Genomic DNA, 25,359 nt, shown 5'->3' with positions numbered 1-25,359 from the left:
AGCAACTATGCAACATTACATTGAACAGATACACAAAATGGCGTTGCCCCTTGAAAAACAAACACACAAAATGGCAATGTGGTGTTATATATGTAAAATGAAAACAAAATACACTGTATATTGCTTCAAAAATCATACCACTGCCTAACACATTTCTTATATATATATATATATATATATATATATATATATATATATATATATATATATAAAACCGCGTAGTAGTGAAACAGGACAGTGAGGATGGCCTTGCTAAGCTCCCAACTACTGACATCATGCTTTCCCCTCCCCTTGGCCTCCAGCCTCTGCCTTGGATTAGCGTGAATATATCACTCCTGCAAGCGAACTATGATTCTTAGCGCAATGAGAGAAGTCGCAAAATCAACCGGAATGTTCAAGCAAATTATAGACAAAAACCCAATCTAAATCTGTTAAGTAGTTTTCTCGTTCACCAGCTAAGCGGAGGTAAGGAACACCCTGAGGCTGGCGCGTGAGTGAGGAGGGCCCCGCTGCTCTTCCCTCAGCCCATCTCTTGGATTCATGCAAAGAAATCGGTGCCAGAACGCCTCGGTAATGGAAGAACAGGGTGAGATGACTTATGAAGGGTGGTATCTCCTCCAAACTGTTATTTTGCAGCCCCTACTGGGGTGCAAAGGCCCCTTGGAGTCCCACACGGCTATATGGGACTTGGTATTGGTTGGCTCATCCCTGTTGGGTTCCAGAGATGTCACTAGGGGGAGCTATGGAAGTTGCAGAGTCACCTGGAAAATCACCTGATTCGGCTTAAAAGGAGCCAGCTGCTTCACAGAGATGAGCCAGAGTTGGGAGGAGGTGGGCGAAGCTTGCCTGTGGAAAAGTGGAGGCAAAGAAGAGAGGGAGATGAGGAGGAAAAAGAAGAGAAAAAGTGCTGTGTTGCATTGTGCCTTTGGTGCTTAGTTGTACTATGCATTCCTGTGGTCAGTGAGGGAAAGTGCTTCCACATGTAAATAATAAAAGTCTGTGTGCTTATGACTGTTGTGTTGGGTTTTAGAGGAGCTGTCCACCCCTGGGTCTTCACAATATATAGAGTTTATGGATAATACGAAGAAATAATATACTGTATACAATAAAATAGATTAACATGCCATAATTAGAAATATTGTACCTTAAAAAAGCATCCTGTATGAATGTATATACAGTATCTATATCGATCTCTCTCTATATATAGGTAAATAAATATACAGTGCCTATAAAATTATTTCAATGAAGATCACCAGTGTGGGCTTTCAAGTTATTGTTATAAATTCACCTTATCTGAAAGACCCATCAGTACTAACCTACAAAATTATCATAAAAGAACACTCCAAGGAACTCGGTGAAAGATGAATTAAAAGCAAGGGACTGGTATAAAGATTATTAATGTCACTGAATGTACAGCCTAGAGCAGGCCATCCACAAAAACTGAGTGATCATATAAGAAGAATTCAAATGAGGGTGGCCACCAAGAAACCTATGCTAACTTAGAAGGACTTACATGCTACAGAGGATGAGTTAGGAGAGACTGTGTAGACAATTTTGGGTACTCTGAGCATCATATTTAAACACTGCACATTATCAAAAACAAACCATCCCTACCAGGAAGGATGGTGGTGTCTGCATCATGCTGTCAAGACATTTTTCATCAGCATGCCTTCATAAAGGTAGGATAACTGGACCAAAATACAGAGGAATCCTCAAGGTAAGCTTCATGTAGTGTACAAGACACCTACACCATGGGAATTGATTCGTTTTCTAAGAAGACAATGACCTAAAGCTACACAAGAACAGATTAAAAAACAATGCCCTGGAGTGGCCATGTCAGATGGTTGTTCAGAGAAAATTCCATGCAACCTGATAGAGCTTGAACAGTTTTGCAAAAAAGAATGGGGAGAATATATGGTGGCCTGATATAAAAACTGATAGACACCCATCCATAGAGAATCAAGATTGAATTGTTGTGAAAAGTGCATTTACTTATTAATAACTTGAAGGGGTAATTCTTTAAGTGATTTAGACCACCGTCAGAGATCTGTGTTCACTTTGACATTAACAAGCCTTTTTCTGTTAATCATTGTCAAAATTAAATCCATGGTGATTCAGTGTTTTACAACAATAAAATGAGAAATCAACTAAGGAGTGAAATTATACTATACACTATAATTGTGTGCGTTTGTATAATTACACACACACACATATACAGTATATATATATATATATATATATATATATATATATATATATATATATATATATATATATATATCCATCCATTTTCCAACCCACTGAATCCGAATACAGGGTCACGGGGTCTGCTGGAGCCAGTCCCAGCCAACACAGGGCACAAGGCAGGGTGCCAACCCACGCAGTATATATATATATATATATATATATATATATATATATATATATATATATATATATATATATATATATACTGTATATTCTACTGTGGTCACATAAGGCACTACAGCTTCCCACAGGGAAATAACGGCAACCTGGATGTCCCTTTTTAATAAAGTCACAAAAAATTAAACAAGAAGGGGGCTGCTATGAGCACCACTATAAATATCTAGCAAAAACAACAAGGCAAAATAAGCCATTTTCTTATGACTCTTCGTTTGGGGAGCTCCGCTCTATGGAGCAGTTGATTTAGAACTGACTGCCTCTTTCCAGAGTGGAGGGCTTTAATGGAGGGACACCAGAAGGGGCGGAGTCAAGCGTACTTAGTGGATGTGTTCTCAGTGCCACAGTGGCAAAAGTAGTGGAGAAGGTTAGCAAGGGTGCCCCCTCTTGATGAGGGATGGTATTATCTGCATCACACGAGATCACAGGGTGATCCACAGATGCACATGCATCACAATATATATATATCTATATCTATATATATATATATATATATATATCTATATCTATATATATATATATATATATATATATATATATATATATATATATATATATATATATATATATATACACTGTATATATATATAAACACACAATTAGAGTGCCTATAACAAATTGTTAAAATTGTATGTTTATAAAAATATATAAATAGACTTCTACAACATTCTGAACACTTTATTGTATTGCAGATTTTATTTTAAATACTGTAGATGCTTTTGATCCTGAATGTTCTATTCCACTAAGTTCATCAATTAGTTATATGTGCTTGTGGTAAAACTGGGTTGCGAGACAGTAGATGATGAGAAACACTGACCTAAAGAGAAAACCGCAGATATTTTACTACAAAGTGGGAATGGAATTAGTGCAAGAAAAATATTTAATAGTAAGCATGCTAACATCACAATTCACTCTCAGCAGAAGAAGTATAATTGTAAAAGACTTTAGAGGTTTTTTTTACACAACGGGTGAGCAATGAAGAAGCTATGCTTTTGAAACTGTTTTTATGCGTCTTATCTATAATACATGTTTTCTATTTAGATTTTCTTAAGAATTTCTAAAAGCAATGATTTTCATTTACGAGGCAAAGATTTCATACCCTTGGGGTGAACGAGTAACACATGAGCCATAAGGATTCAGACATTAGGTAAGCGGCAATGATAATACCAATATATGAAAGGAGCCTGAATTAAAAAAGCACAAAATCCTCCTCTGCTCGGCAGGACTTTGCCATTTATCTTGAGTAATATGGATTCTGTGAAACACATCTTTATATAACAGAATCTTTGCTGAAGAAGAATTTAATAGGCCTCTTGACATTGCCTCATGTTTGTAATGTTTATGGCAGTAAAATGTACAGTAGATGGTAATAGCTGTAATATTAGTATTTGAATTTTGCTATTCCTATTATCACTTTTCAAAGATATGTAAACGATTCTGTAAGTTTTGTTTTTCTATACAGTTATTAAAAATGGAAATGGTGCATCACCTGCAAAAAATGTGCTGAATTTATTTTGTAGCTAAAAGCATTTGAGGGGTTTAGTCAGATACAACAAAGACTGTAACATGAGCAGGAAAAGCAGTTTATTTTCAGTAGTTTTTCACTGAAAAATACAGATTGCTATTATTTACTTGAAGATCTTTATATTCTTATATTGCAATTTAAACACTTTAACTTAGCTTATAAACCTGCAGTGTTTGAATTTGCTCCAAAAATAAAGATTACTCTATCTGGTTTTGTTCAGTTATTATCATAACATGCAGTAACACCAGACACAAAGTTATTAATAAATCAACATAAGTGCTCTTAACAGGTCTACAAAGCCACACCATATATTTCTTGAAAATAATATCATTGACTGTTTACTTAACTTTTACTATGGTTGAAAATCCTTTCATTTGATCATCTGGCAACTATTAAAATAAATACAGTCATTTCTGAAATTACGTCAAAAGTGGCAATGTTAATGAAAAAGAATTTCAAGCAAATTGTGTGGTACCTCCATGGTGCATTGCTGTATGTTGAACAAAGGTTACAATATGTTGTCAGATATGTTTCATCACAGACAAAATTACAAATGGCAGGTGCCTAAGACTGTAAAAACATAAGTGCTATTATGTAAATTAAGCTTTCAAAGCTGCTTGATTCTTTTTGTAAAGAAGCTGATATTATTATTAGCTATTTAATTTAAAGTGGTAGTCACCATAATAATACATTATATTTCTAGCTGCTTAAAGGATTTTATCACAATATGCATTTAACATAAAGTGTCCATGATAATGATGAAGTACAAATGGAATTTAAAAAAAAGGAAAACAAAAAAAGAACAAAAAAAGCAGAAGTTAATCCTGAAAGTAGAAGATATTGCAGAATCTAACATTTAAATTTTAGCCCTCTAAAAAGTGCTGTTAAAAGAAATACATTTTTAACTTTGATTAAATAAATGAAGTCAATCAGTAATATTAACAGGAAAGGGGGATCTGTAAAGTATTTGCAGGGCAGAACCAAATGCTCCTTGTATTGGTAAAAGGAGCAGATATAAGGCTGACCCTACTGGGACCAAGGGATATATTATAGATGACAGGATTTTCATTTTTGTACCATACTATGGTTTATACAGTCATGTAAATATTATGAATGAATATGATGCGTATGAGAGACCCAATTAAAATGGGACATTAACAGAATAGTCAACTAGTCAAGCCATAAGTCAAAGAAAAATTTTGACTTTCATTCAGAGATGGTAGGAAGTAAGTCTAAGAAGTCTCTAAAAAAATGACAATGTTGAAGGAAAAAAATAATCAGAACAATGATCAGATTCCGTTCAATAATTAGTATCTTCAGCATGAATATATAAAAACAGTCTGTGTTCAATGGCAGCAAATTATTGAACTCAGACTGTTTTAAAATCAGCCTACCTTTAGACATAGAAACATCTGAAGTAGGCTAAAAAATGGCATTAAAAACACTCAGTTATAACTCCGTTGGTGCTAGACATATTCACAGACTGTTAAAACCATTCAACGTTACGACCACACTACAGTTGTAGTTCAGGACCAATGAGTACACCCAAAGGCAAATAAAGCATTACACTCAATTTTTAAAATCAAACTAGTAGACTCACCAACGTGTAAGCTGGTGGTATGGTAGCTCTGAGGTTCAAGGATCCAGGCACAGGTGTAGCCGGGCAGGGGAATGGATTTTAGTTTCGAACATCAATTGAATTATGTGGCATTTTTAACTGATTGATCATAAAAAGAATTATGATTCATATATTTTCTCACATCCACATAAAAAAATACAGCTTCACTCCTGCCCAGAGCAGTTGGTTTAAATCCTGCGGGGTGTTTGTTGTTTGTGTAAAGTTTGCATTTATTCCCCTGGTATTCAAATTTTTCTCCCACATCCACAAAGATGTCCAGGTTGGGATAACTGACTGTATGTGTGTGTGACTGGACCATGTGATGGACTGGTACCCTGTCCAAAGCTGTATCCTACCTTGTGCCAAATGCTTTCTGGGATATGCTCCAGCCCTCTGTGACCCTGACATGGATTAGACACGTCTGATTATTTAGTGTTATTTTCTGTCAGGGGGCATGATATTTAACCTGCCTATACTGTACTAAAGAAAAGAAAATAATTGTACTTGTAAACTGTCTTATTATGTTGTTCACTACGAATGATATTGGAATATGATACATTCTTTCTCTCTACCCCAATGCTAACTCTTGCTTTGCCTCCATTTCACTCTTGTTTGTCTCCCTCTCCTCTTTCTTCCTGTACTGGCCTGTACATAAATGGCTCCGTGGGCACAGCATCTCAATCATGCACTGCAGGAAGCCGATGAAGCAATTGGGAAAGATTGCACCCTTACGTGCAGGTGGGTCTCACCCCAATTACTTCACTAACTCCCTGCAGCTGCACAAGTGCGCCCATGGAGACTGACACAGCTAACGGATTATTTCATAAAACAGCCATTCTTTCTGAGCCAAGGCTTGCATTGAGGTTTTGTTTGGAAGGAACTGGAGAGTGGAGGATGCAGGGCCAAGGCACGGATACACCATAAGTCTCTGGTGGGACCAGTGGCATCTGGCTGAGCAGGGCTTGGGTACAACCCGTTATGATAGAGCCCAAGGCAATGTCAGGCACCATCCAGTACAAGAATAAGTGAGAGCCGGAGTCAAGGAATTTTGGGGGAGTCAAGTGGTAGGAATGTGGCAGCAAGGCGCGTGGACAAAATAGCAAAGGGCTATTGACTGAAAGATTTCCTGGTCTAAACTGTGGCAGGCTAAGGCCTTCCAGATCAGGTATTCTGATCCAAGCTCTCTATGACATCCTGCCAACTCTCCAACATGCCCCTTGTGCCAAAGAGGAGGGACACTTAACCATATCCTTAACAGTTGCCCGAAAGCACTGGTAAGAGTTTCTATTGCATGACCAAGTATTGAAGGTGACTGTAGGAACCATCTCGTGTACCAGATATCAGATCAAGTGCATTGGGCCACGCAGAGGAATGCTTTTGTCAAAGAGGGAGAAAAGCCCAGACATCAGCCAAGGGGAGCACTAGGGCTCTTGGGAACATCACCAGAATGGCAGGTGAAGGTAGATCTGGGGAAACAGCTCCAATTTCCAGATAACATCATAGAGACCACCTTGAGGCCAAATGTTGTCTTGTTTCCAGAAACATCCAAGCTGGTGGTTACTCTGGAATTGAGGATGGAGGAAGTCCATAACTGTAAGAAAGAAAAGTATGCTGAGTTGCAGTAAGAATGCTGGAGACAGGGGTGGCGTAAATGGTGTTTTCCCATAGAAGTGGGCTGCAGAAGTTTTGCATTCCAGTCTCTGTGTAAGGCTTATAGTCTTCTGGGCATCTCTGGTGTGTGCAACATTAAAGCCATCAAAGTTACAGCCGAGGGAGCAGAAACGCCTCTAGATGACTGTGGATGAAGAGGAGTGAACCGTAGTCACTTACTACTTGAGTACAAGCTGGGAACTGATCACTCCTGGTGGGGTCGCCTGGGCAAGGGGGTCTGATGTTGAAAGACCTGAAATACTGTACCTGCTAACCCCAGGTTACATCACGGATGAAGTGTATAAATGCATCAACAGATGTATGTTGTAACCTGGCTCAGGGTTTCATTTTCCTGTTAACTCCCAGATACTTTTTTCTTCAATATTTATATAGATATTTTTTGCTATTAATTTTTTTTATCTAAAAAGAACTGTCATTGAAAGTTCCTGCTGGAGTGACAGGTCACTAGGAAAGCTACTCCAAGTGAAATCTGGTATGTTTTAAATCATTATTACTTGCTTGGTAAGTGGCTTTCAAAATATTCCATTTTGTTTTCCAAAAATAAATATTTACATTTATTTAAATATCATAGATTTTACACTTTTTATGCTGTACTAGGTCACAAACAGAAACAACTGAACATACAGATCCATTGTTATATTCTGCTTTCATTTATGCAATTGACATTATTTATAGGAGAATATATAACAGGAAGATCTATGTTATAGAAAAACAATCAGCTATATAGTATGTGATGGTGGGATTAAAATTTATTTGTGCTTACTGTACACCGAATGAAAAAGCAGACACTTTTCAAAAGTGATACTTCTAAAGCATTATAAAAATGCCAGGTCAGAATCAATGTAAATATGTCAAATTTAAATAGTGCATTTTTTTAGATAATTGGAACTGGTGATGGAGCATAAAGGGCAGTAGGGAGCTCTGGGTATTACTTTGTAAAGTGGAAAAAAACAAGCCTCTCTCACAATCATTGGCTAAAACGGTCATTACTAACATTTCTGAAAAGAAGAAAAATGATGATTTAAAGAATGGTCATTACTGTGACAGCATGTGTTTGCTGCACTGATTCATCATGTGCCAAAGAGCAAAGACTGGCTTTGGTTTCATCCCAGAACTCCCGGAACGCAAAGTCATTGATCACATAGTTACAATATCTGTCATATATAACAACTGCAAGTGCTTTTTGCTTACTGCATAATAATATTTCTTTCTGTTTCATTTTTATATCTAGGCCAAGGAATTTAATAGCATCATAAAGATACAAATCTGGATGCAAGTACCTCCAAAATAAACACAAATTTGCCAGATTTTTGCATATAAATTTTGCAGCAAAGTCATTCCTCATAGTAGTTTATTTATTTTAAAAGTAGAATTTTTCATTGTCTGTTTACGAGTGTGCTTGTTTCCATTTAACATTACAAAATTTAAATTGAAAACTAATTAAAAAATAATTTCACCTAAATGGTTTTAAATTACATAAAGCACAAATGTATAGTATAGCTGTATTTTATTCATAGACTTCTGTAGGTCTGTGCTTTTGCTTCACAGCTCCAGTGTGTGGGTATAAATCCCTATCTGTTGACAGTTGCTTTGGAGTTTACATATTCTCCCTGTTTACCTGATTTATTTTTTTTTGATGTTATTTTTCTGGGGTTATCCTCCCACTTCCAAAAGCCATTCATATCAGGTAATTGGTGACTCAATATTCTCTCGTTATATACAAGTGTGGGTGGCTGGATGAGTGCTGTCTGTAATGGATGGGCAACCCAACCACAGCTTTCTTGGTCCCTGTATTCTATGCCACTGTGCTCAGCTCTCTGACCCCAGAGAATGGATGGATTAATGTCTACACTATGATAAGTACATTTTGTTCAATCCCGGAATGTGGAGACCTGCAGCCTATCCCTTAGCATTTGGCACAAGATGGGAACCAAACCCAGATGAGGAATTAGCATATGTCTTTCAGTATTATTTATTTTTGCATATTAATGTTATTCCTGGTGGTATTTTATGGATTTTGATAGTATTTACACTCAGAAAACACGTTTGTGTTACTAGGTTCTCATTTTTCATTTTGGGATAAAAACTTTCAATTATTTATTGTTAGTTTTTTGTTTACAGTGACAAGACAGGGTAAAATTATTGATCCCAAATTTCTTCTGATCCTCCCAATCCAGGTGGTTAGTCGTGTGGGGGGTGTGGCAACGCGCTATAAGCGCATGCTCCCAACCTCTCTCTCGGTCAACTTTGTCAATAGAATACAAATTATATTAACTAAGATGCCTCAGGATCATACCATGCAAGAAAAAATCATGGATATGCAAACATTTCTTTGTTCAGACAAAACTTTTATAGATATCAAGAGGATCAAGAGGATCTTTAGCATATCGCTGATAGTATGGAGATTATAGGCAAGTACATTTATTTTAAAGGGTAAGGGAGAATGATCTAAACATGAAAATTGGAAAATATTCATGTTGCTGAGACTCAAGGTCAGACGCTGCTTTCTAGAGAAGTGTCTTCATACTTTAAAGCAAATATGCAAAAATCAGTATAAATCACCATTGTTTTATTGGTAATCTTTTGGCTTCCTTTCAACAATAAGTTGGATACATCTCTTAGAACAATATTAGTTTATTTAAATGTTAGAAAAACCTTGAGAGCCTAGGAGTCCAAAATGCTAAAGAATAATTAAAAGATTTTATTCAACTGTCACCATCTTGTTTTCTCCTGTCAGAGATTCATTTTGTGAATTATTTGCTGTGATGTGGTTAGTCATTGCTGGGGGCAAGGCTTGATGTGACATCATTAATGCTTTATAAGACAATGCCAACTGGGGAACAGTGTACAGGTTTACAGATGTTTGTTAAAAGAGTAACGAAATCCTTTTAAGTGCAAATTCTTAGCTTTTCAGGTTAACTTTGTGCTTTGCTCCTTCAACTTAGAATGTAACTTTTTGCATTTGGTTTTGGCGTACGTTTCTTTTCTCTTTCTGGTGTTGACCTTTACTTGTTTCCTGATTTTTTTTCACATTCTGCTCCTCTTTCCTTTGCCTTTTGACCTGCCAACTATCATCTAATGACAGAAGAACAACAGGACACACATATAAGAGGGGCCCATTAACCTAATCTTTGCTGTGTGGGAATATTCATGTTAAGGTACACGAATTGTGTTATATAGTTAGGAGACCCAGGTTCGCTTCCCGGGTACTCCCTGCGTGAAGTTTACATGTTCTTCCCGTGTCTGCATGGGTTTCCTCCTGGTGCTCTGGTTTCCTCTCACAGTCCAAAGATATGCAGGTTAGGTGCATTGGTGATTCTAAATTGTCCCTAGTGTGTGCTTGGTGTGTGTGCGCCCTGCCCGGGGTTTGTTTCCTGCCTTGCACCCTGTGTTGGCTGGGATTGGTTCCAGCAGACCCCTGTGACCCTGTAGTTAGGATATAGCGGGTTGGATAATGGATGGAAGGAAATGTCTTACAAGCAGGGTCTTAGGATTGTGTTAAAAAATTGAAGCATGTCACAAAGGTAAGGATGGGAGAAGAAGTTAACTTACTGGAACTACATGACTTGCAGCAAGAGGATGAAGCAATGCCTTTTCTGAGCTTTTACTGACATGTGTATGTTTTTTGATGCTGTGCTCTATTTTGGGGTGTTTGCTACAAAAAGACCTTTGCCTGATTTCTGAATAAAAATGCCACCAATCACCTTGTTATTCACTGAACCACTCATAAAATGTAACTACTGATTTTAATGCATTTTTTTTAAAATAACTTTGCTTTGATTGTAAGGTTTGAAGTTCTTTGTTCTGTAGAACTGTTTGCCTCCCTTCTCCAGAAGTTGCTGCATGAGAGAGGATGCCACCACACAACAGATGCAGACAAGTGAGAACCTGAGTAAGTTAATAATTTGAACTCAGCCTCCTGAAGATGAGGCAGTAGATCTAACTACTGCACCACTATTCTGTTCTATGGGTGAAATTTATAGTGTCTATAAAAGTATTCTCCCCCCTTGGAAGCTTTCATATTTCGTTATTATACACCAATGAATCAAAGTGGATTTAGTTTGGCTTTATTGACACTGATCAACAGTTAAAGACTCTTTAATGTCAAAGTGAAAACACAGCTCTGCAAAGTGATCTAAATTACATATGATTTACAAAGGTCTGTTTGTGGCCTGCCTTACTAGTTTTCTTCTTGCATGATCACTCAGGGGTGGAGCAGTGGCGCAGTGGTAGCGCTGCTGCCTTGCAGTTAGGAGACCTGGGTTCACTTCCTGGGTCCTCCCTGCGTGGAGTTTGCATGTTTTCCCCGTGTCTGCGTAGGTTTCCTTCCACAGTCCAAAGACATGCAGGTTAGGTGCATTGGTGTTTCTAAATTGTCTCTAGTGTGTGCGTGTCCTGCAGTGGGCTAGCACCCTGCCCAGGGTTTGTTTCCTGCTTTGCACCCTTTGTTGGCTGGGATTGGCTCCTGTGGTTAGGATATAGCAGGATGGATGGATGATCACTCAGTTTTTGTGGATGAACTGCTCCAGACAGATATACAGCTGTGTCATACCTTTTTAAAGGTACTTCATTTAAGTTGTGTATAATGATGCGCTGTCATATTTCTTTATTCTGGGACATTGATCTTCATTGGCTCAGGTTGGACAGAGACAAAGTAAGAGAGGTGAGATTGCGTTGGTTTAGTCATGTGCAGAGGAGAGATTCTGGGTATATTAGGAAAAGGATGCTCAGGATAGAGCTGCCAGGCAAGAGGAAAAGAGGAAGGCCTAAGAGGTTTATGGATGCGGTGAGAGAGGACATGAAAGTGGTGGGTGTAACAGAACAAGATGTAGAGGACAGGAAGATATGGATCTTCATTGCAGTAGAAAGACTCATTACAAGTGAGTCTGTTACACCATAAAAATCCCTAAAAAATAGATATTTGAGCAGTATAGTTATGATTTCTTGTAACCCTGTAGTGGAAACTTGGGGTTCTGAAAGTAGATAAAAAACTCTTAAGTATTGTTGTCCGCTTATTGATTTGGCAAAGTTTTACACCGGATGCCCTTCCTGATGTAACCTTCCCCATTTATCCAGGCTTGGGACCAGCTGAATTTTCAAAAGAATACATCTAAACACCCAAAATCTTATATTAACAAGAAAGGTACACTACATTGTAAAATCAAAGACTTTTTCATATTCATACATTTATTATAACAAAGTTCTGAAACTGGGTAATGATGACAAATATTTACTGAACTTTCTCAAGATAAGTAACAAAAATCTTTACTAAATATTTCAAAGATTTGCCAAGTAATATCCCATGACTGGTTAACGTAACACCTACTCCATTCTTTCCTGCAGATAATAACTAATGTAAAGTATTAGAACTGTCACATTCTTTCTTAAACTGGTAATGCTACTATAATTTATAACCAGTGACCTGTTTCTGTCCTGCAAATTAAAGGAAAAAAAAACTGGTATGATATGAGGTAGATTATTCTTAAAGATCTACCTTTGGACACATTTATTATATGGCACATAGACTTGTATTATTCAAATAGATAGATAACCTGTGGAATAAAAGAGACCTCATGGCCAAAGATTGTTTTAAATGAAAAAAAAAATAACTTTTTATGATTTAAATTTTGACTCACTCTCTGATCTATGGTGATTTGTAAAATGTGTCTAAAAATTATTTCAGTAGTTTCATTTGGTAAAACCACTCCCTTATATTGTGATATTCCCTAACATATACAGTATAGAGATAGAACATGGAGAGGAATTAATTATAGAAGGTGCTTTCCACACAAGCATATGTTATAAATCATTGAGGCAAATTTGGATTATAACAAAATTAATAACAGAATTTCTCACCACATCTTTCACATTTGTCATCAGAACTTAAAAGGATTTCATACTGGAAATGTGGCTAACGTCCTGTAAACTTAATGTGAACCAGCACTACAGTACAGACTCAGCGTCCATCTTTTCATCTCCAAAAATGTTCCACTCAGAGTTTTTTTGCCACACTTAAGGAAAAAGATGATGGATATTATGTTTATAATCTATATTTTAATAAATCCAAAACATTTTGAATAGCTTTTAAATGAGCCTGTGAGAAACATATCTTATAAGCATCTATTCATCCATTTTCTGAATCCAATTTTTTCTTCTTTACAAAATAACATGGAGCCTATACAGGTGATTTTGCGTTGTACGGTAAGGCAAGAACCCAACCAGTACATTGAAGGGTAAATTCACAAACACACCCACACACTACATTAAAAAAAATTAGGGTTCTGATCTGTAATCATAAGTTAAGTATGTTTGGGATATGGGTAGAAAAATAAGAGTACAGAAAAGACACAGGAAAGAATATGCAAACTTCACACAAAGAGCTCTAATACTATGTGACCTTAGCCCTAACTACTATAGGACTATGTCTCTTTTAAAAATACACTACAATTTTTTTTTTTTTTGTAAAAATCTCAATCACTGATTCTGGAGGACCACTGTGACTACAAGTTTTATTCCACCTACTTTCATAATTAGTTACCAATTAGTGCTCATAATGGAACAGACATATTTTGCATTGCTTATTGAAATGTTTTTTGTTCATCGGAATTCCATAACAATTAGAAATCTCCTCATTTTTTTTTTTTTTGTCTGGCGCCTTCTTGTATGAGAAAAACCCCACATATGATATGTGATTTGACATGTCTTGATAACTAGTTATTCAAGACATCAAGCTGTTTGGGGTCCCTTGTATTTTTCGCCCTCTACACCTGAAAAAAACCCCAACCACATTGGTTCACCCCCTAATAGGATACAAAGGGTCAGAGATATTTATAAGTGGCAGTGGTCTGCTGGCAGCGTCCAGGCTTGGATACCTGCAGGGGCTCATGGGAACCGTAGCACAGAAGTGCAACCCTGTCTGGGTCCCTGGGTGCCGGAAGGGGGTGCTGATGGTATAGGACTGCCCTGGTTCCCAAACAACCCGGAAGTGATACCCACAAGTCATGCTGGGTCATCAGAAGCCGTTCCGGATACAGCATGAAAGGAGCCCGCTGCCTTACCTCAAGGAGTCAGAGATGGGAGGCAGCAGGCAACACTTAACTACAGGCGGAAGGAGAGGAAAGAGCTTCATTTATTTAGTATGGTAATTGGCTGTGCTTTATTGTGCAAATTCTTTGGAGGATTAAAAACCCATTGTTTGAACCTGTGACTGTGCTGGTCATTCTGGGTCTAGGGTCTAGGGTCTGTGGGAAAAAAATATCCTTAGATTATGGAGAACTGTGAAAATGAACCTTTGGTGCACATGCAAATTGAACAGAGGCAGCAGCAAACTTTTCAATTAAAAAAAAATTTCAAGAGAGGGAAATTGTAATGGAAATAATAAACATTACCTAGAAGAGTAGCATCAAAATGACACTTAAACCAAAAGATAGAAAGCAAATACTATGATCCAGTACTAAGAAATACGAAGAAATTAAAACAGGAAAGCAAAAATACTGTAGGGTGCATCATATTTCTGAAGCACAAACTGAGGAGCGAAAACTTTGACAGTTCTGGGTAGTGCAGCATTATTCATAATGCCCTATTTTAATTCTGATCCTCTTCTGAGAAATCAGTTAAAACATTCCTTCTTAATTTTCTAATGTATTTGGGATATTACTAAAGTTCTGCATTGCCAGTAAAAATACACCATCACTTCTTAGCCTGCTAAACTAGATTAAACAGGTTCAAACAAACATGGATGAATTGTGATTTATTTTATAAAAGAGAATGTAAAAATAGTAGCATAAAAAATGCTGCTTCCTAATTTTATTTATCCTAAGGTTTACCTAATACTGTATTCATGTATTTCAAAAGAAGACAACTCAAATAAGTTTCTTCCTTCACATTGCCTTTAGGTCTATCCATCCAACTTCAAAATTGCTTAATGTAATTCTAGGGCAATGGTTTATCTGATATTTTCTAGCTCTACAAACGTATATGTGTACCAAAAAAAAAAACACATTTCTATTCATATATTTTCTCTGAAGAGCACCGTTTAGAGCAGTAAAACACCTCATTTACTGCTTCCTAGCAAGTGATTACAAAGGGATTTGAAAAGGTCTTTGGGAGAAAGTGGTTGGGATTTGTTACCAAGGCTTGTTCGCCTCTCAGATCAATACTATCTTCCAGGAAAGCCTCCTGTAGGGTCTCCAGAGTGCTCATTCTCCTGTAGACAAACTTTTCACGGCCACCTTTGGGCAAAGGCTCTTGTAGTAAGTGTTGTTTAGAAATCACTGGAGTAACAGATGAAGGTTTTTCTTTGCCTGTGAAAAATAAGTATCAGTTAGGTAATGCGTATAATAAATAATATCTGCTAAAAGAGAATTTTTTTTTTAAAATAGCTTTGTGAAATTGATTACACGCTAATATATTTTTCTGCTACATAATTTCTGAGGTTTTCAGTTATATTGCAAAAACACAAATATTGTTGCAATTGTTGCAATCTACTTTTTCCGTTTAAAAGAAGAACTTTAGAAGTAGCAGTTGTTGCTCAGTTTTGGTTTAAAGCTTGGCTGTCCTATTGTCACTCAAATTTATACAGTAAAAAAAAATGTTTTCTGTTTCCTGATAACTTGGATTTTTTTTTTTTTTTTTGTATTTGAAAGAATAAGAGTTTGTTGTTTACGCAGAGCAGAAAATCTGAAACTGAATTTGTATTTGTTTGTTTGCAATGCAGGATTTCCCATTAATAGTCCTCTCTCATTTGAAGTCAGTATTAGATATGATGCCAGTCAGAGTTCATTACAGGAAACAGTTTTTTTTTTCCCTTCAAAGTTTTCAAAGAAAGCACAGTGTTATTTGTATATGTTAGTGATACACAGCCATGAAAACAAACAATACCACTCTGGTTATTTGTTCATTTATTGCATTATGGCTACAATAGTGAATGACTGGAAATTACTTATCCTTAAAAAATGCAAGTTTCTTTTACTGGATGGTAAATATTCAAATGGAAGCTAATGCTCAGAATTTTTAACTAAAGGTCTTGAACTTTAGTTTGACTTTAATTAACCTGGCCTCTTTGACATTGATGTAACCTTTACCTGCTATGTTTTAGTCTAAAAGCAGTCTTATCCATCTTAGAAGCATAGATACAGTAGATAGATAGATAGATAGATAGATAGATAGATAGATAGATAGATAGATAGATAGATAGATAGATAGATAGATAGATAGATAGAACTTTATTTGCCCTAAGGGGGACATTTGTAATAAGTAAATAAATAAACACAAAACGAGAAATGGAGGAATAGAATTATCCTATTAACAGCGAATGCTATTGAATGGCCCTAAAAAGGTCTGTTTGCATCTTCAGCTGTTTCCTCTCACTGCTCAGATCTTCAGTGGCATTATGCACTCTCAGTTGCTTGTCCCTTCCAATCATCTTTCATGTTATTATTTTCTTTTCTATTTCAGCTCTGTATATTTCATTCCCTTCATTTTCCTTTATCTTCATCATGCTCTCTTCTTCTCATTTAGGAGATTCTTAGCTCCTTAATAATCCAGGTCTTGTTGTTTGGAAAGCAGTGTAGTATGTTTGTGGGAATATCAGTGTCATCACAGATGCTAATATAGTCTGTGATGCATAAAGTCCCTCAATATCATCCCCCTGTGATTTGCATATCATTCCCTAGTCTGACCTTTACAAAGAGTTATTCAGTGTCATTTCTGCCTTCGTTTCTCTACTGTCCTGATATCAGGTTGCCATCCAAAAACAGGCTTCTAGCTGGGACTATGATGAATAAGTTTGGGGTCAGATCTGCCCAGAGGTACCACAGGTATATTTAAAGACATCTTTAACCTCTGAATAGAGCAGATCCAACGTGATTTGTCCTCGAGAGGGTAACATAACACATACTGATGGAAATTTGTCATTGTTCCTTACAAAGGCGTATGACTTTATACATTATAACTGCAGGGTTGAATGATTCATTGTTAAAGTGTTGGAGACAGAGTGAATAATTTCTGTTGTTGAGATAAAATAAATATTAAGGATGAGGTAACTTTTCTCACCTGGCAAATAATGTGGACACATGTCCTCTGTGTCACTTTATGAAAGGAAGTTTCAAAGGTTTTTGAAAGGTTAGTTTGTTTTCATGACCTATGTAGTGGGTGGTGCTCATAAGGATTATTTTGGAAAATATAAGGGGAAAAACATAAACATAGTCAAAAAAATAGCCGAAGTCTGAAACCAAATAATCATCAAACTAAGCATTAAAACCAAACGTAAACCCAAAAATCGTAATTAAAATGAACGTTACAAATTTCTAACAATAGCTTGAATCCCTTACCCTTCACTTTATTGTGATTTCCTGCCACATGAACACTAAAATATGCTCTAGCCTCCCAAAATCAAGATCTGGGCTTGTTGAGGCCTAGACTTTTTCTTAGTTTACTCCCAGCCTATTGAAATGTTGGCCCAGAAGCAACTTCCTGAATGTGGTTCCGCTAGAAATACAGAGAAAAACACATTTCTGTGTAGCCTAGCAACATTCAACCCACAGTGCAGGCCGTGGTTGTGTGTCTAGAAGAGAAGTGGTAATAGTAGTATATGATACAAGGGTTTTTTTTTTTGTGATGTTATGCACCTGTACGTTGTACCAGCACCTCGGCTGCAACAGCTGGTCTTGGCATTGAGAGGTTAACAGTGGGTTGTCACAGCCACCACACAACAAACCACTCAGATTGGGACCCGAATGCACCTGTGCAATGGGTGACACCGCAGCACTACACTGGAACAGTGTGAGGTTTTTTAAATGGTGGCTGGAATGTAAATCCTGTCACCATCCTCCAGGTTTTCCCTGCAAGCTGGAAGACGTGATTGCAGGGCTGGATGCAGATCAACATCATACCCAGAATGAAGCAGTTGCAGGTTAAGGGTCTTGCTCAAGGGCTCAATGGAGTAGAGTCACTTCTGGTGTTTACGGGACTCAAACCGGCAATCTTCAGACTGCTGGTGCAGATCCCTAGCCTCAGAGCCGCTGCTCCGCCTAACAGCGGACTACATATTAAATGATTCTATAATCAATTGTGTGCTGATTATTAGTTGCATTCCAGTTTCAACAAGTGAGTGCAAACATACGTTTTTGCAAATGGATCTAACTGATGCTCCAATGAGAGCCTCGTTACTTACAAGCACTATCTCCACATTTCTCTTCAAATGAAAGGTTGGCCCTAAACACACATGCTTTGATCCTGCGGATTCATTGCTGTTATGATACCTCAGCTGTTGACACTCAAAGCAAAAAATGAATTAGAAAGACTACTTTTGATGAAAACATGCAAAAGCTTGGAATTTATAAAAAACTCAATCAAATTAAGCACTGATTGTTTTGTGGAACAACATAACAACTTTATTTGTAGAATATAGAGCTCATTATTAACCTGGGGTTTATATTCTTCAATTTCAGAAATTCTGTGTTTGTAATTTTAAACTATCAAATACAATATTATGCATTACATTGTATGTCTATGCAGGTGGTGTAATGGTAGCATCACTGCCTCGCAATAAGGAGATCATGGGTTTGCATCCTGGGTCCTATCTACATGGAGCTTACAAAGTACTTTGAGAAGTGAGTAAAGTGATCTATATATGTAAAAAATTCCTATACTTGACGATTTCTCAATTTCAAATTTAAAAAGTTATCAATTCTCATCCTATAAACAAAAAATATCATAGCACTAGGACTCTCAGTCTCTATATACTTTCATAGTACCTAAAACTTGATCCAAATGCAATGTATGCATTGTATGCACTACTAATTATACATGTAGTGATTTAAAATAAACGTATGTTCCCTCAGTGTGTAGTAGGAGTTGTATTCATGTGTGTTAGTCACTGTTATCACTTGTTATGGGTTTGCACACTGATAGCTTTGAGAGTTCTTTTTTATTCTGTTAAATACATCTTTGTGATGTGCCTGGGTCATATATGACCAAAATGTTAATTTTATTTCTAAAGGGAAACAAATGTCATTGCTAATACTGTGCACTATTTTGTTGTTATGCACTTTGAGATGTGCCTAAGTCACATATGACCAAAATATTTATTTTTTTAATTGAAAAGAGGAGAAAAAGCATTGCTCAGACTCTGTTCAGTTATAACTTTACCTTTGTTTTATGCACTTTTTGATGTACCTGTGTCAGATGTGACCAAATTTTAAAGGAAAACAATGAGTAAATAATTACTTCTTTTTCAATACATCCATTTATGTTGGTTTAAAATGTATTACATTCTGTTTACTGGCCACTGAAAATGCCTAGTCCAGCTAAACTTCGTGTTTTGAAAATCTGACCTAACTGATATTGGAATTGAATAGGCCTGTCAATTTTTGGAGGGGCTGTTGCTTTCCCTGCCTTTGCCAAACTCACTTCTGTCTTGAGCACTCAATTCACTCTACAGATTTATAACAATGAATGCCCACATTATATAAGGTTAGTAAAGGCAAAGCCACAATCAGGACGGCACAGGGCAAGGTAAATTCTTGTGTAAAAACTACTGAAGAGAGATAATGCAGATTTGCACTTTGTGGTGTTGTGAGGATTTTCTTTCTCTTGAGCACCTGGTTAACTGATCATTTTCTCCTGTTTTTGCAATTATTGCACTGTTTAATTGAGTGTTCTCTGCGATTATTTATACTATTTAACTGGGAAGGGATTAGATTAAGCTGTGCAGTCAATGAAGGAAACAGTCTCGGAGTCTAAGTTGGGGAACGGGAGCTCACCAGAGTATATGACCTTCATAAAGCAATCATTTTTGAGTTGTTTAACTTATTGTGTATCGCTACATGCCGTAAAAAAGCTGATAATAATATGGAGTGTGTTTGCTGAAAAAGAAGTATTTGATGTAAAATAGTAACTTTTGCACTAGAAACAGCTGAATAATTCATTTAAAAGATGTAACTTACTTGTTCTTGCTCAAAATCTATCTCTTTTAAAATCTGTTAATCTTTCAGTGAGTATCATTAATCCAACTGCTTACATTTAGTGTTGTTAAATTGCACATATTACCTGCACATTCCAATCAAATTGAGTGAAATTGGGAGGAAACCATCCATTGTTCTGCCCCCATCCTTTGTTTTACGAAGGTGACGATAGTGAATTTGCGAAGGTGCAAAAATAAAAAATGAAAGCAGAACAGTTCAGCAATAAAATATGAATGGCATGTGTTTAAATGAAACTGATTCATAAGTATCTACTGTATAATGCATGGCTCTAAGAATATTGTCTTGAATACGGGTGAAAGAATTTATGAGCTTTTAAAAATGTACAAGCTAAATGTGGTATGCTTGCTCGGAAACCAGGGAAAAAAATAATTATCACTGTACTGATCAGGGCAGTAAATAGAAATAATATTCATTATGAAAATGTATGCAAAGAATTGAGCCTTTGTCAAACAAACAAAAAAAGAAACCAAATATACATACTCGCATCTCAAAAGATAGAAGAATAATTTCAGATAGAATTATATAAGAATTGAATGAGGAGAGAGCACGGACGTATAGAGTAGCATTCAGGTTACTTTACGGGGAGCATACTTTTGGCATGACACATGAACAAAAATTAACGTTATTGAGCAAAATTCAAATCATCATCATTTAATGGCTTGAAGCTTGAAAGATGTCATTAGAATTACTTTTCACAATTACAGGTCATCTTTAAACACTGTTTAAGAAGAATACTTTTGATGTACTGGCCTATAAACATTGTCAACAAGGAACTGTGGCATAGAACACAGCAGAATGCAGTGCATTTGTCTAACTGGCTTTGGATTACATAACTTATTTTACTTAATTATAAATTAATGGACATGTATTTTTTGTTACTGGAATAAAACAATTAAATGAACCTCCAACCATGTTTTTTTTTACTTGTTGTTAAGGCAGTTGCTATCATGTAACCAATGCCTCTGTGATACATGGTGTCAATATATGACCGCTATTTAAGCTGTCCTTGTAGCTGATTTAGTATCCTAGCTTATTCTTGTGTTCATATATGTTTATTTTTGGATGGATTTCTTTGAACTTCTTTTGTGTTTGTCTCCAGCTTTGTTTCACAGTTTACTTAGGCTTTGTTTGCTGACAATTTAATCTTTGTTTAACGAATCGTAACCTGTAGTATTGACTTAGAGTTTATCTTTTTCTGATAAGCAATTCTTTTTTCATTTCTCAGTTCTTTCCTTCATTAATAATTAAATTCAGACTGCTTTATAGTCTGTGCATAATAGAATGAAAAAATGAATTGTGTAATTCAAGCAACCAAACAAGTTAGAAAATATACACATGGAATAATATTTAGGTGAGGAGTTTAGAATGTTGTGGAAGATTATCACTATTCCTGTTTTTAGCATAACGTAAATACTGAGTATACATTGTGGGGGGGCTGGAGCCTGGCCGGGACGCCCAGGAGGACGTGAGGAAGGCTTCTGCCTCCTCCAGACCGCGAGGGGGCGTCCGTCCTGGTTCTGTTGGGGACCACGGGTGGAGGGCTTGGAAGCCCAGCCCTGTAGGGGCCCGTGGCCACCGCCAAGCGGCGCCCCAATGCCGGTTTATCCCGTGTGGTCCTTGGCCGGGGCTGGAGCAGCTTAAAAATTAACCAGGAGATAACACAAGAGAAAAGAAATTGAGAATTGTTAGAAAACAAACCCATCTGATACCGGGAGGTGGAAATGATCAAATACTAAATGCAAAACTGAAATGAAAAAAAATTAGCTTAATAAACAAACACTGAAAGTATCAAACCAAGGGTTGCAAAACACATGTCATGTAATGAGTATAATCCTTATCCAGATATTAGATAGATAGATAGATAGATAGATAGATAGATAGATAGATAGATAGATAGATAGATAGATAGATAGATAGATAGAACGAACTTTATTTTCCCTAAGTAAATAAATAAACACAAAAATGGAATTAGCCTATTAATATTGATTGCTAGGGAGATGCCCTAAAAAGCTCTTTACACATCTTCAGCTCTGTTTCCGCTCACCACTCAGATCTTCAGTGACACCATGCACTCTCAGTTGCTTGTCCCTTTGTCCCTTCATCTACACTGCCTGGCTCTGCCTCACCTGGGATCACAGACAACCCATATGCCACAATATTCCCCGACTCTCTGCAAGCCAACTCAAGTCCAGGGTCCAATCAAAGGATCCCAGGTGGCGACACCTCAGAGCTGATGGGTTCCAGCTGGGGTTGAAGTGCTCTTCTAAGTGCTGTTTTTGTGCCCCCTTACTTGCTGCTCACTGGTTGCTTTATAGCCGACTTCTCCACCACCTGAGAAACATGAGCTGTGGACCCAGTGTTTGTTATAATATTATAGGAAACAAATACACATAAGAATTACTAGAAAGAAAGAAAGCTAAAAAGAAAGAAAACATCTGATTTGGCTAAAGATAAAAAGAGCAGTTACAGAGAAGCATTATACAGGTGTATTGCTGTTGGTGAGAAGGAGCCCCAGAAGTGTTTCTTTACACAGTTCTGCTGAATAATTTATGTTAGTGTGTCAGAGAGAGAATGTGTAGCATTGTTCATAATGGTGTTCAGTTTTGTTTTGATTCTCTCCTTTGCTACTACCTTCAGGGGGTCCACAGTGCATCCCATAACTGACCTGCCTTTTTAATTTGCTTGTAAATTTGTTGGGTCTTTCCTGAAGTGATGTTATCAGCTTACAGCATTACTGCATTGAAAAATCGCACTGGTAATTCCGAACTTGTAGAAGATGTAAAGGATATCACCACCCACATTAAAGAAGCAAGCATCCTAAGAAAAAAAGAGCCTGCTCTGCCCTTTATTTATATTAGATAGATAGAAAAATTGCAGTGTCCAGATGTTTAAAGATGACAGAGACTTGTCACACAGACTCATGGTTGTCATGGCCAAAGATACTTCCATGAACTACTGAATTAAAGAGGTTTAATACTTATGCAATCAATTATTCATGTTTTAAATGTATAATTCATTTAGACCACTTTGGAGAGATTTATTTTTTACTTATACCCATAGAATCTGTTTCGCCATCAGGGGCAGCTATCAGATATATAGCTGAAATTACTCTTCTTGACGTATATTTTAAACAGTTAATTGCTAACTGAGGTTGTATATAATTCTTTAGAATAGATGAATGCTTGACATTTTATTTGAACATAGATAAAAAAAAGCACAATACAGCACACTAGGAAAAACATCATGCATGGTTTACTGTGGTGTGCCATTTATATATACTGTAGCGTCTTCTCAGACATAATGACGATCCGAGACGGTCACTTGGTTAGTCCTTTCTTTATTAAATAAAAAACGGTTGCTGTTGGCCGCAACCACGCCGAACAGGCAGAACTCAAAAAAAACAATCTCACAGCGAGAGCGACATGACCGAACTTCTCTTCTGTCTCCACCCTCCTCGTTACAACCCAGCGCTCCCCCCCCGCCTCCACCCCCATCCCTCCGGAACCTCCTTTACCTTCCACTCTATTACATGAGAAATAACAGGGACAACAGAATAAATAACTGAGGGATGCAAATCACAGAACACAAACTGCAAAACAGAACTCTACAATAAAGAACAGAACACTACACTGCTCCCTCCCCGTACCGAGGGTCCCACAAAAAGTCCCTGAGGTGCCTGGGGGGTCTTCTCAGTCTCTGAGGCCTGCGGGGTGTGAACGCAGGTGGCTGTGCCTGTGGTCCCGCAGCAGGAGGGTGCAGCGCGGGGGGAAAGTCAAAGGGTCAGCAGATGGAATAGCAGCTGGGAAGGGGGTGGTGGCCACCCGGTCCCTTTGAGAGGGCATGGGCCGCCTAGGGCTCTGTTGAGGCTGACCAGTGCCCCTGTAGGGTGCCAACCTGTCCCTGTGGAGGGCCACCCGCCTTCCCCTAGGAGGGAGCTGGACTCTATAAACCACCTCCCCCAGTCTTTCAAGCACTCTACAAGGGCCCACCCAATGGCAGTCCAACTTAGGACAGAGACCCTTCTTTTTTTTCGGGCTATAGACCCAGACCAGATCCCCGGCCTGGAAGTCATGACCTTTAGCCCGCATGTCATAACACCTCTTCTGTCTTATGCCTGCTTTTGTAGCTGGTCACGGGCAAAGGCATGAGCTGAATCCATTCTGTGCTGGAGCTTGCTAGCATATTCCGGCCCTGGCGAAACAGCGGCACGTCAGGGGGTCTCCCAAAGGTCATCTCCGGTGGTGTGCGCAGTTCTCGTCCCAACATGAGCAGGGCTGGTGTGCATAGGGTGGAGTCCTGTACCGCAGACCTGTAGGCCAATAAGACGAGGGGGAGGTGAGTGTCCCAGTCCCGCTGGTGCTCTGCCGTGAGGATGGCTAACTGTTTCACCAGGGTTCGATTGAAGCGTTCAACCAAGCCATCGCTCTGGGGGTGCAATGGTGTGGTCCGGGTCTTCCGCATGCCCAGGCGTACGCACATGGCTGAAAACACAGCCGACTCAAAGTTCCTTCCCTGGTCACTGTGGATGGTCTCTGCGGCTCCAAACCTTGCAAACATGCCCTCCACCAGGGCATCAGCCACGGTCTCTGCCTCCTGGTCTGGAATGGCATACGCCTCTGGCCACTTGGTAAAGTAGTCCATTGCAACAAGGATATAACGGTTCCCCTTATCTGTACAGGGGAACGGGCCCACTATGTCCACCGCGACTCTCTCCATCGGGGCTCCCACTGCCATCTGCTGAAGTTCGGCACGGGACTGATGAGGGGGACCCTTGTGCGCTGTGCAGAGGTCACAGCGACGGCAGAAGTCTTCCACGTCCCTCCTGACCTGACCCCAGTAAAACCCTTGCCTGATGCGACGGAGAGTCTTTGCCACCCCAAAGTGACCAGTCCCTGTGGCACCATGGCATGCCTGGAGGATATAGTCCCTCAGGGCCGGGAACCACCACCTGCCACCTCTCCTCTCCAGTGGCCGGCTCCTTCCAGGCCCTCTGCAGTACCCGTTCTCTACCCGAAGGGCATCAAATTTCTCAAATAGTCCTTTGGAGGCAGGAGAACACCCTGCCACCTCCTCCCACTGTGGTTTGCGGCCTGCCTCCACCCAGCGTAGCACCGGCTGTAGATCAGCGTCTAGCCCTT

At 38.3% G+C, this 25,359-nt stretch overlaps 1 protein-coding gene across 2 annotated transcripts in view; it reads right to left on the bottom strand.

Moving 5' to 3' along the window:
• The window catches only part of LOC120532704, a 92,034-nt gene that overhangs the window by 51,644 nt on the left and 15,031 nt on the right, over positions 1-25,359 (bottom strand). The window contains exons 1-2 of one of the 2 annotated variants that reach the window (XM_039759002.1): positions 17,289-18,139; positions 15,366-15,538 (exon numbers count right to left, since the gene is read on the bottom strand). In XM_039759002.1, coding sequence (XP_039614936.1) covers positions 15,366-15,538; positions 17,289-17,310 — 195 coding nt within the window. In that variant the 5' untranslated portion in view covers positions 17,311-18,139. Of the gene's footprint in view, positions 1-15,365; positions 15,539-17,288; positions 18,140-25,359 lie in introns of those variants that run through there. The other variant, XM_039759001.1, reaches the window with a different exon arrangement.

This window comes from Polypterus senegalus, chromosome 7, assembly GCF_016835505.1.
Source record: "Polypterus senegalus isolate Bchr_013 chromosome 7, ASM1683550v1, whole genome shotgun sequence".
Taxonomy (NCBI): Eukaryota; Metazoa; Chordata; class Cladistia; order Polypteriformes; family Polypteridae; genus Polypterus; species Polypterus senegalus.
The sequence above is the reverse complement of the archived record's forward strand: the minus strand, read 5'-3'. Positions and strand labels throughout refer to the sequence as shown.